This window comes from Chroicocephalus ridibundus, chromosome Z (assembly GCF_963924245.1).
Source record: "Chroicocephalus ridibundus chromosome Z, bChrRid1.1, whole genome shotgun sequence".
Taxonomy (NCBI): Eukaryota; Metazoa; Chordata; class Aves; order Charadriiformes; family Laridae; genus Chroicocephalus; species Chroicocephalus ridibundus.
The window spans coordinates 56,176,716-56,186,806 of record NC_086316.1 but is presented as its reverse complement, the minus strand read 5'-3'; the positions used below and the strand labels follow the sequence as shown (position 1 = coordinate 56,186,806).

The following is a 10,091-nucleotide window of genomic DNA, read 5'->3' as shown; positions in this document are numbered from 1 at the left end:
CGTTTCGTTCGCCCTCCCGCGGCGGCGGCGGCGGAGCAGGGGGGCGGGCCCGGCGGCCGGGCCCTTCGCGGCGCGGCCCGAACGGCGCAGGCCCCGACCCGCCTCGGCTGCCGGAAGTGTTGCGCTCTGCCTCACTTCCGGTGAGGTGTGTGAGCGCGGCGGGCGGCGGGGGACGGCGTTCGGTCGGGATGGCGCTGTGGCTCCCGCGCTCCCGGGACGGCGACCCTCCGTCGGAGGAGGACGAGGAGCGGGGGCGGGCTCCCGCCTCCAGTCGGCGCCTGCAGGAAGTACAGGTACATCCATGCCCCCCCCCCCCACCCAACCCTTTCACCCACCCCGGTACCTCCCGCGGCTTCACGACCCCCGGTAGCGCAGCTCCCCCCCGTCCCCGGAGCCAGCCGCTGCCACGGGGGTAGGGGGGGGACCGAGCAGCCCGGCCTGTTGTCGGGGCGGAGGGGGCCGCTCCCCGCTGGCGGCCGCTTCGCCGCCCTGCAGGGGCCGGTGCGCTGCCGCCGCCACCGGGGGTGGGGAGTGTTGGGGGGGGTTGTCTGGCGTCTGCCGCCGCCCGTGAGTAACAGTTCCACGTTTGGCAAGTGATGTGGAAGGAGCTGGGCTGAAGTTATCTCGGTATCCCCGTGTCTAAAAAGCAGATGCGTAGGCGGTGCGTTTCTCTGTCGGCTAGGGCAGGTCGGCGTGTTATAAATACCTTGTCAGGAATTCTGTGTGTCCTTGCAAGAAGCTGCCCTTATGTTAGTTTTCCAAACAGTGAAATTTATCACCTTGTTATTGAAAAAAAAAATAAAATAAAAAACCGCTGCAATTTCCAAACAAAGTTGGCACAAGAACTTTGATGTACCTGCATTAAAGTTTCCTTCAAATAAGCTTTCAGAACTTGTGCCATCTTTCATGTCCCTCTGCCAGAGGTTATCAGCATCACGACTTTTAAGTACAGCACTAGAAGGCTGAGGAGCTAATGTGTATGGATATTTTTTTTCTCTGCTGTTGGTGGGAAGGCATGGCATGTGCTTTAGAGGATAATTTCTGAAGTTACTGAGTGTGAATTCCCAGCTCACACCCAGAAGTAATGTAAGCACTGCTGCTTAAGAGGTCAGTTTTCTCTCCCACCTGTGAGTGGTGACCTCCTCAATAGATTTGACCAAAAGGAGCATATGCTTGTGCTGGGCCTCAGCCACTTCATAACTTAAATTCCGCTTTCACTGTCAGTTCAAGGGAAGATGTTGGCCATCTGTTGGGTACTAATCCGTATTGGAATGCAGGCAGCAGCCCTTCCTTTACTGTTGTTATCTGACATCACAAAACTGATCCTTTCTTCTCAGAAGTATATATTCAGGGTATTCTCACAATCAGCTGTAGATAGCGTTCCAGCCCAAAGATAGCCAGAGGGGTTTCAGCTGTGTCAAAAGTATTTTTACAGTCTGGAGGCAATTACTGATAGTGGTACGTGATCCGTGATTTTGCAAATGCAGGACACTTGCAAAACGTTAAGACATTTTGCAAATGTCTTAACAAAGTTAAGACAGCTTGAATTAAAAAATCTGTTTTTATAAAAACATCTAGCTGTACAATACCAAGCTTCATCACTCCTGCAAATATAGTACTGCATATCTGCCTTTCAGGTGCATTATCTTTGGGATTTATGCCTGTCTGCTCCTATATAAACTGTAAACTGTAAATTTCCCCTCCATAAATAGCATGTCTTGATTTTCTTCACAGACGTACAGCCAGGGGATTGAATTAGCCTGCCAAAAAGAAAGAGAGTTCGTGAAGCACTCTGTAGAATGCACATGGAACCTAGCGGAAGCCCAACAAAAACTTGGTAGCTTAGCACTGCATAATTCAGAATCCTGCAATCAGGAATCTGCTAAAGCAAAGACTGAAGCCGCAGAGTTGAGATGGAGAGAGGAAGAGTGGAGAAGAAAAGAAGAAGCTCTAAATCAGAGGGAAAGACACAATCTATGGAACACAGACCTTGTTAGTAAGGAGGTATTTAATAAGGTATGACCCATATCAGTGTGCATGAAAACAGTTTTTAGCCTCTCTTCTTCATTCCAGTTGTTACTAGTCTTGTCTTCTGTGTCCAGTACAGTACAAAACCACAGTCTGTGTTAAATGTTTTTTTGTTTGTTTCTTATTTTGCCTCATGAAAGGGAGCAAGCTGCACTCATACAACAAAACTGGATGACATTTCTCTTCCAGAAGGGCAGATCATGACCCCTTGCATGGTTCATCTAGGTATTAGATATGAGCCAGCGATGTGCACTTGCAGCCCAGAAAGCCATGGTCTGCATAAAAAGAAACGTGGCAGCAGGTCGAGGGAGGTGATTCTGCTCTGTTGAGACCCCACCTGGAGTACTGTGACCAGCTCTGTTAGACTAGGTCCAGAGGAGGGCCACAAAAATGATCAGATGGCTGGAGCACCTCTTCTGTGAAGAAAGGCTGAGAGAGTTGGGGTTGTTCAGCCTGGAGAAAAGAAGGTGCTGGGGAGCCCTTACTGACCTTATTGTGGCCTTTCACTAGTTAAAGGGGGCTTATGAGAAAGATGGAAAGAGATTTTTTTTATAATGGCCAGTAGTGATAGGACAAGGGGCAATGGTTTTAAACTGAAAGAGGGTAAATTTATATTGGATATAAGGAAGAATTTTTTACAGTGAACTTTTTTACTATGAGGGTAGTGAAGCATGGGAACAGGTTGCCCAGAAAAGCTGTGGATGCCCCACCCATGGAAGCAATGGAGGTCAGCCTGGATGGGGCTTTGAGCAAACTGATCTAGTGGAAAATGTCCCTACCCATGGCAGGGGCAGGGTGGAACTACATGATTTTCAGAAGTCCCTTCCAACCTAAACCACGCTATGATTCTAAGTAGCACAAGTATTGCCAAATGCGCTGAACAATAGTTTCCTCACATGAAGAGTGTGCTTTTCTACTGTGCCAAATTCTTAAAATGTGAAACTGTTAGTTTGCCTCTAATAGTGACTACAGTAATACAGATTATTTAGCACAAACTTTTTTATAGTAGAATCTCAGGTTTGATTTCACAATTTAATTTGAACAGCTAGCACATCTCCTAATTTAGCTGCATCCAGGCTGCAATGTACATGATTTTCATTGTTGACAGATCAGTAAGTTTCTACCTGAGGATAGAAATTTTTCAGAGTTCTTTGGTCAGTATACTATAATGAGACACTTAAACTCTATTATTAGGAAATGTGCTTTTTTAAGGAAAACCTTCTCAAGTATATGGCATGACCCTATATATCACAAAAAGGTATGTCTCAAGTTTCTATGATAGTAAAATTTTTCTGTTCCTCAGAGTTTTATTAATCAAAAGAGAAAAGAAGTAGAAGATGAAGATGTGTCTGAACCACGTATGCAAAAACATGAACAAAAGATTAGACACTTTGGTGAGTGTGTTTTTTCCAACACTTTGCGGTTCAAACTTTGACAGAATTTGCGTAGGTTTGCTCCTTGCTGTACAGAGTGAATGCTAACAAATTTAAGACCCGCCTAACAGACTGCTCATCTTTATTTTATCAGGACAGTTAATAATTTCAAAGTGAAGTAAGGTGTAAATTGTAGAAGACTGTTAGTGCCTGTGAGCAATAAGAGCTTCAATTTAAAAAATAAAATTAATACTTGAATGAGCTTAAGCCCTGAAGACTAAAGCTCTAAAACTTTTTCTGCTGCTCAGTGGGAAAGGGCAGGGACATTCATGGAAGTGCAAGTCATGTGTATAAAAGTGCATAGGATTGTCCATAATTGTCTCCTTTAAAAAACTGTTTTTCTGGTGGCTATTAAGCTACAAGGGTAATGACTGATTGAAGGGAAATGTCTATAAATGCCTGCTGAGCATACGTGTGGATAGAATTGTGCGCTTCTTAACATTATTATCCACTAGGTGTCACTTCAGTTCTGTCATAATTGTTGAACCCAATTAAGCAGAAAGCTGATCTTGTAATGTAGTCTGAAATTTTGATGGTTCTCTGAAGTGCTTTCCATTCTTAGTTACAGGCTGATGTCAGAATACGATATAGTACAGCCATATTTGGAATTCCAGAACAATCAAGAACAGGACTGAGTTGGCAAAATTAATTCTTTGTACAAACTCGTTGTTACTAAGCTATTTGGCTTCTAAGGATCTTAAACAGTTTTAAAGGGTTTTTAGCCCTGTTAGCCTTAGCAAACCTTGCAAGTACCAAGCTGAGGCACAATACTGTCAGAGTATGCAAACAGCAGTGATAAACACAGGTTCTCTCAAATACCTTAACTGCTAAGTGTAAGGATAGTGGAATCAGAAGACGTCTCCCCTGCTGTGCATTTCAGCAGAAAAAAATCATCTTATTTGCAGGCTTCCTAGCTAAGAGTTGAGCAAAATTACTTTGTTGTCTAAATTCAGATTAAGCCGTTACAGAAACAACCTTATTATTCCGTGCATCTGTGATTATTAAAGAAATTCATCAATTTTTTTGTTACCTTCTTCATGTTGTTACTTTAATTCAAAATATGTAAATCCATTGTAAAAAGGGACAGTACATTAATGCTCTTTCAAGTCTCCTGTTGCGTGCTGGCTGCTGCCAAGGGGTAGTGTGGACTTCGCTAGCCATACTGCATGAGTCCCGTTTCTGGATCCTGCTCTGGCTTCCAAGCAATAAAGAACCTATTCATGATAGCTCTCTTGAAAACCACAAAAAGAAATACTAGCCATTGCTTTCTCTTTAGGCGTGCGTTTGTTAGAATTAAGATTAGCTTAGGTCATTACTACTGAATTATCTTTAGCCCAGTTATAATTATACACTGATAGACAGTTAAAGCTGTACATCTGGTACCTGTTGCCAGTAATGACTTGACTGTCAGTGATACATGAAGGACAATTTTAAGAAGTGGTCTGAGTATTGAGTTATGATTTTTAAACTCAGCTCTTCACAGGAAGGTAGCTTCATGCTATCAAAATTCAATCTTCTGGTTAAGTTCCCAATACTGATGTGGCTTTGCTTTTTGAGATCAAGCTGTTCCTGTAATTAAATTCAAATTTCCTAAAAACCTAGCAAATCATGTGTTAGAAGCACTTTCATTTTTGACAGATTACACGTTCTCTTCTTTGCATTCTTATTTGCAAACATTTAGAGGATTTGTGTTTGTCAGAATCACAGAATGTAAATCTCTATCCATGAGCTTTTTACACTATTTGATGATGTAACTAGTAGATACCTACACTGCTATGTTAGTGTGTATGATAGCCAATGCAAAATAACATCAACGATTCTAGAGATGCATTAAAATATAGGAAATTTTGACTGTTAAAATCTACTTTTAGTATTTCAAAGTCTCCTGGCAGTGCTTTCAGCGTTGGTTAGATGTATAAATAAACCCTCCAAATTTAGCTGCATGCTGCCATTCTGAGGTTAGTGAATTGCAAAGGTGTTATATATACAGGGGTATTAATGCAAGTAACTTCTTTGCTGCATTAAATCATTTATTCATTTAGAATATCTTAACTATGTTTCTCTTATTAGGTATGCTGAGCAGATGGGATGACAGTCAAAGATTTTTGTCTGATCACCCGTATCTTGTATGTGAAGAAACATCTAGGTATCTCATGTTGTGGTGTTATCATCTAGAAGCTGAACAGGTATGACAAAGATGTTTAAATTGTTTGAAAGCATACATTTTCCCACTTACACTATAGAAAAGCTGACCAACTTGATTAGCTGTTTAACTGTTCTTCCCACCCTCTCTCTACTTTATAGTGCATTCTCACATATCTGTCTAGTTATAGCTAATTATCAGTCCCCTTGCTTCTGTGAGCATCAGTTCTTATCTGTTTAGGAAGTAGAACAACAGGAAATTATGCTGAATTTTAGAAATATAATCCCAGGAAATATCTTTAAATCATAACTTTAACTTTTTTCTTTTCTTTTTTTTTTTCCCAGAAAAGAGCTCTCATGGAGCAAGTAGCACACCAAGCAGTTGCAATGCAGTTTATTATAGAAATTGCCAGAAGCTGCAACGTGGATCCAAGAGGGTGTTTTCGCCTCTTTTTCCAAAAAGCCAAAGTAAGTCAACTAGGGTAATGATGGGAGAAAACCTTGATGCTGTACCAGGGACCAGTGTTTTAGAGGAGGCTTCTTCCTAACCATAAGAGGCTAAATATTTTATTGACTGACTTAGGCTTATGGGAAAGTGTTTTGTTAGCAATTCTTTTCTAGACAGAATATTTTGGTGTAATTCCAATTCTGAAAGTGAAAGTTTAGTGGATTTTGCTGATCCCAGAGGGACAACAGGGGGTGTTATAGACAAGTAATAACTAAATAACAACAGCAGACATAGACCAGTCTAAGGACTGATTTTTGGCTAATTACACCCGTGTTTTCACAGCGTACCTATGCACTGCCACAACTTGCCATTTCATCCGCAGATCACAGCGGGGCCCAGCAGTGTCCGTTTCTCATTACTGAAACAGGGCAATCCAGAGCTATGCAGGAGAAATGCGGAAGACTGAAACTGTGGTTTGCCGTAGACTATTCTGTTAATCAAGACTCTGATGGCTCTCTATTTCCTAAAGGAGTTCAGTTTAAGTGCGAGTCAGCTTGTGCTTTACTTTTGTCCAGGGTGCTGCTACAACAAGCACCTGTTGTTCTAAGAGTACTAGCTTCTGATTTGAAATAAGGGAACGGCTAACACTAGATTTACTTTTACATGTCCTTAGATAAATCAATTACTTTGATTCTACATATAAATACTACAGATTGTCTTAAAAAGAAATCTACCTTAAATTTAATTTTAAATTGACTAACACTATTCTTGAGTTGTTCACAGTTGTTATCCCCAAAGGATAAAACATGCCTTACTGTGTCGGGTTTTTTCAGCACTCTGTATGCTTCCAATTCAGAAGTAAATCTGTCTGAAGTGCAAATATTTAATTTTTCTCTTTGCAGACAGGAGAAGGCTATTTTGAGGCTTTTAAAAATGAACTCGAGGCATTCAAGACGAGAGTGAGAATCTGGTCACAATCACATGGCTTTCAAACTATGTTACTACATGATCTCAGTGTCAATCCTGGTCTTGTAGGAGAGCTGACATCTTTTTCACCGGTAGGTTTGTTATTTCTAGAAATTAATTTAACTAAAGTAGGAATAGGTCCTGCCTTTAGAAGTTGTACCTTTCTGAAATATAAACAGGATTATTCCTAGAACTGCTAGTGCTCAGGATATTATCAGTATGCAAGGCATATATGAGCCTTCTTTTTACGTACTGGAATTCAGAAAGCAACAGCGTAAGGTCAAAAGCAGATGTTAGTTCACTGCCTTTACATTTTCATGTTTAAAATAAACACTGCATCATGAAACTGATCAGATGCTAGAATTGTATTTGCAGTCTTTACCACAAACAGTGAAGTGAGCTTTCAGTGTAAAATGACTGTTCGTGGGATCATTCAGGTAAGTCAAGCCTAAGGGAAGTCTCCTGTTGTTATAAAAGGAAACTGAGGGTACTTAAGTCTTTTATTACAGTACTAGTGATGGCCACATTCTAGAATGAAGAAGCAATTACCTATTAGGTAATAGGGAAGGACTCGCAATTGAAACTACTTATTTGAAATAATTTGATTAAAGTACCTCTCAAGTATGATCCAACAGCTGAATTTTAAGTAAATGTGCAGTCAAGTGCTAGAAATATTGAGACCAAATACAAGCTATGCCAGCAAATTTAGAGAATTCTTACCACGGTGTGAAAATATTGGTTGATGAATTTTTCAGAGCTTATTTCCTTATTATTGCAAATTTGTCTTATCTTAAGATGGACAACAGGCAGAGTCCAACTTAAGCTAAAAGCTCTCCCCCTCTCCCCCTCTCCCCCTCTCCCCCTCTCCCCCTCTCCCCCTCTCCCCCTCTCCCCCTCTCCCCCTCTCCCCCTCTCCCCCTCTCCCCCTCTCCCCCTCTCCCCCTCTCCCCCTCTCCCCCTCTCCCCCTCTCCCCCTCTCCCCCTCTCCCCCTCTCCCCCTCTATACAGTTATGGAGAATTAAGCTGTCAGTTTTTCATCTGTTGCAGAACACAGGTGATCTACAAGGTTCCATAAACACAGAAGACTGCAGTTTAAACTCTGTGATACAAAGAGATGAAGAAGAATCCAAAATGATGGACACAGTATAGTACTCTTAAGACGGAGGCCAAGTATTCTTTTTTTTTTTCTTTGTTTTTTTTTTCTTTTTAAAGAAACCAACATGGCTATTTTCTTGACACTTATTTTTCTGGGTACTGCACTTTATTTTTGCTGTCAGATTTTTTTGTTGTTGTTGTTTTTTGGTTTTAGCTGGGAAGGGATTTTGAAGGGTGGGTAATTCAGAAAAACTTCTAATATTGTTTGAAAATGTGCTGCTAGGTTTTTGGTTGTCTGTGAAGAGCAGGGTTCTCATATTGCCGAATGTGAAACTGGATGTGTTTTCTGCTACTAACCTTGCCTTTCATGACTTTAGAAATTAAAGTATGAAAAAAAAAATCTGCACAAGTACAATGTTTACAAGAAGTGGTAGATTCTTGGTAGAATCTGCTATTGTTTTACTACAGACGTGGACATGTTTTAATCTATGAATATTGGAGATCACAACTGTATTCATGCTACCGTGCTGACATTATAAGCTCTCAAATTTGGTTATCACTAATAGCAATAAATCATTATCTGGTATCAGTATTTCAGATCTGAATGGGTTAGATTAAAACACTGGCTGTCTACCTCTGCTAAGGGGATTTAAATGTTACATTGTGCTTTCATTAAACATAACTTGGTTTTATCCTAAAACGTAAGCAATGCTTGTCTACATCTGAGTGCTGGGTTGTGTGATTTCTGAGAGTCTGACTCTTTTCTTGTTCATAAGGCTAACTTTGGGCTGTTTTTTTTAAACCAGGTCTCTTTACGGGGAGAAGTACTGGATGGAGGGAACTTGAGGTACAAGGGTTAAGCTAAGACTTCAGTTTAAATAACAAGCTTTGTCACAGTTCATATAGGGTAAGGTGTCTTGCAGGGTTTGAAAGGTACTTCATATGCTACTAAAGTAAAGTGGGTTTTTGGCATTGCCAACTCAAACAATGAAAGCAAAAAGTCATTAGAAGTTTGCTGTTTAAGGAGCTGGAAATACAAATACTATTTCTAGACAAGGCCTTCCACAAAACCTCTGCAATCCAAAATTCTACTGTGCTTTTCTAACTTACTGCTATTACAGCGGTTCTATATATAAAAATGTATACTGCAGTTGGAAGACTCCAGTGAAGACCACCCATATCTCAAATATCAGTATCGGTACACACTCTCGGTCCTTTACTGTCTTGTTCTGATTGTACATGAGGTCTGGAAGGTATCTAGATTTCAATAGTTTGATGAACATACTCTACCTGCAGTTGCTAATTCAGGCAAAAGCTGTGCTGAGATCCAGTAATTTTCATTTTGGCTGTAGCAGAGGTAGGAAAAATTCTAAGTCTGCAGCATATTCCAGCGTGGGTATTGGTACAGCTGCAGCAGCAAAAGTAGGAACACCAGATCCACCGACAGAACCAGCTTTTCATGTGTCTTGTGTTCTCTAGCAGTCCTTTTGCAGACAGACTGAGGATAAAGGAGCAGCTCTGTCTCTGACGTGAATTAAGAGATAATCAGCTTCAGTAGTAAAGTAATTTTTTATATTTTTTTTAAGTTTGACAGATACTCCAGAGAGGATAAGTAAACACTGCCTCCTCCTTAATAATTAGTTAATTATTACGGGAAACTAAGGGAAGCTAATAACTTCAGGTTGTTTAAGTGAATGTTATGTACAAGGGTAGTAAGGGCAGTGTATCACAGTGACTTGCAATTGCTACCATTAGCAGTAGAGCCGCGCTGATCTAGCAACGTGTGATATACTGAAGGTTATCTTTAAAGTTTCTAGGGGGCTAAGATTGGATGGTGTGGGAGTTCAGTGTCAAATCATAAGGCGATTCCCTACACCATCTCCCACCGGCTAACCGAAACTTAATGTAGGCTGTCAAAAAGACAAGCATAGCTGCTTTTTAGTGAAATCAAAATGCACAAGTAGAAGTAAGCAGCGCGT

The 10,091-nt window shown here is 41.1% G+C and overlaps 1 protein-coding gene across 1 annotated transcript; it reads left to right on the top strand.

Moving 5' to 3' along the window:
• The first annotated feature begins 155 nt into the window (after positions 1–155).
• CDC37L1 (cell division cycle 37 like 1, HSP90 cochaperone) lies at positions 156–8,875 on the top strand. The gene is made up of 7 exons (XM_063319490.1): positions 156–293; positions 1,735–2,016; positions 3,332–3,422; positions 5,532–5,647; positions 5,949–6,071; positions 6,954–7,109; positions 8,065–8,875. The coding sequence occupies exons 1-7, from the start codon at positions 189–191 to the stop codon at positions 8,164–8,166; spliced, it is 975 nt and encodes a 324-aa protein (XP_063175560.1). The 5' UTR covers positions 156–188; the 3' UTR covers positions 8,167–8,875.
• Positions 8,876–10,091: the final 1,216 nt, after the last annotated feature.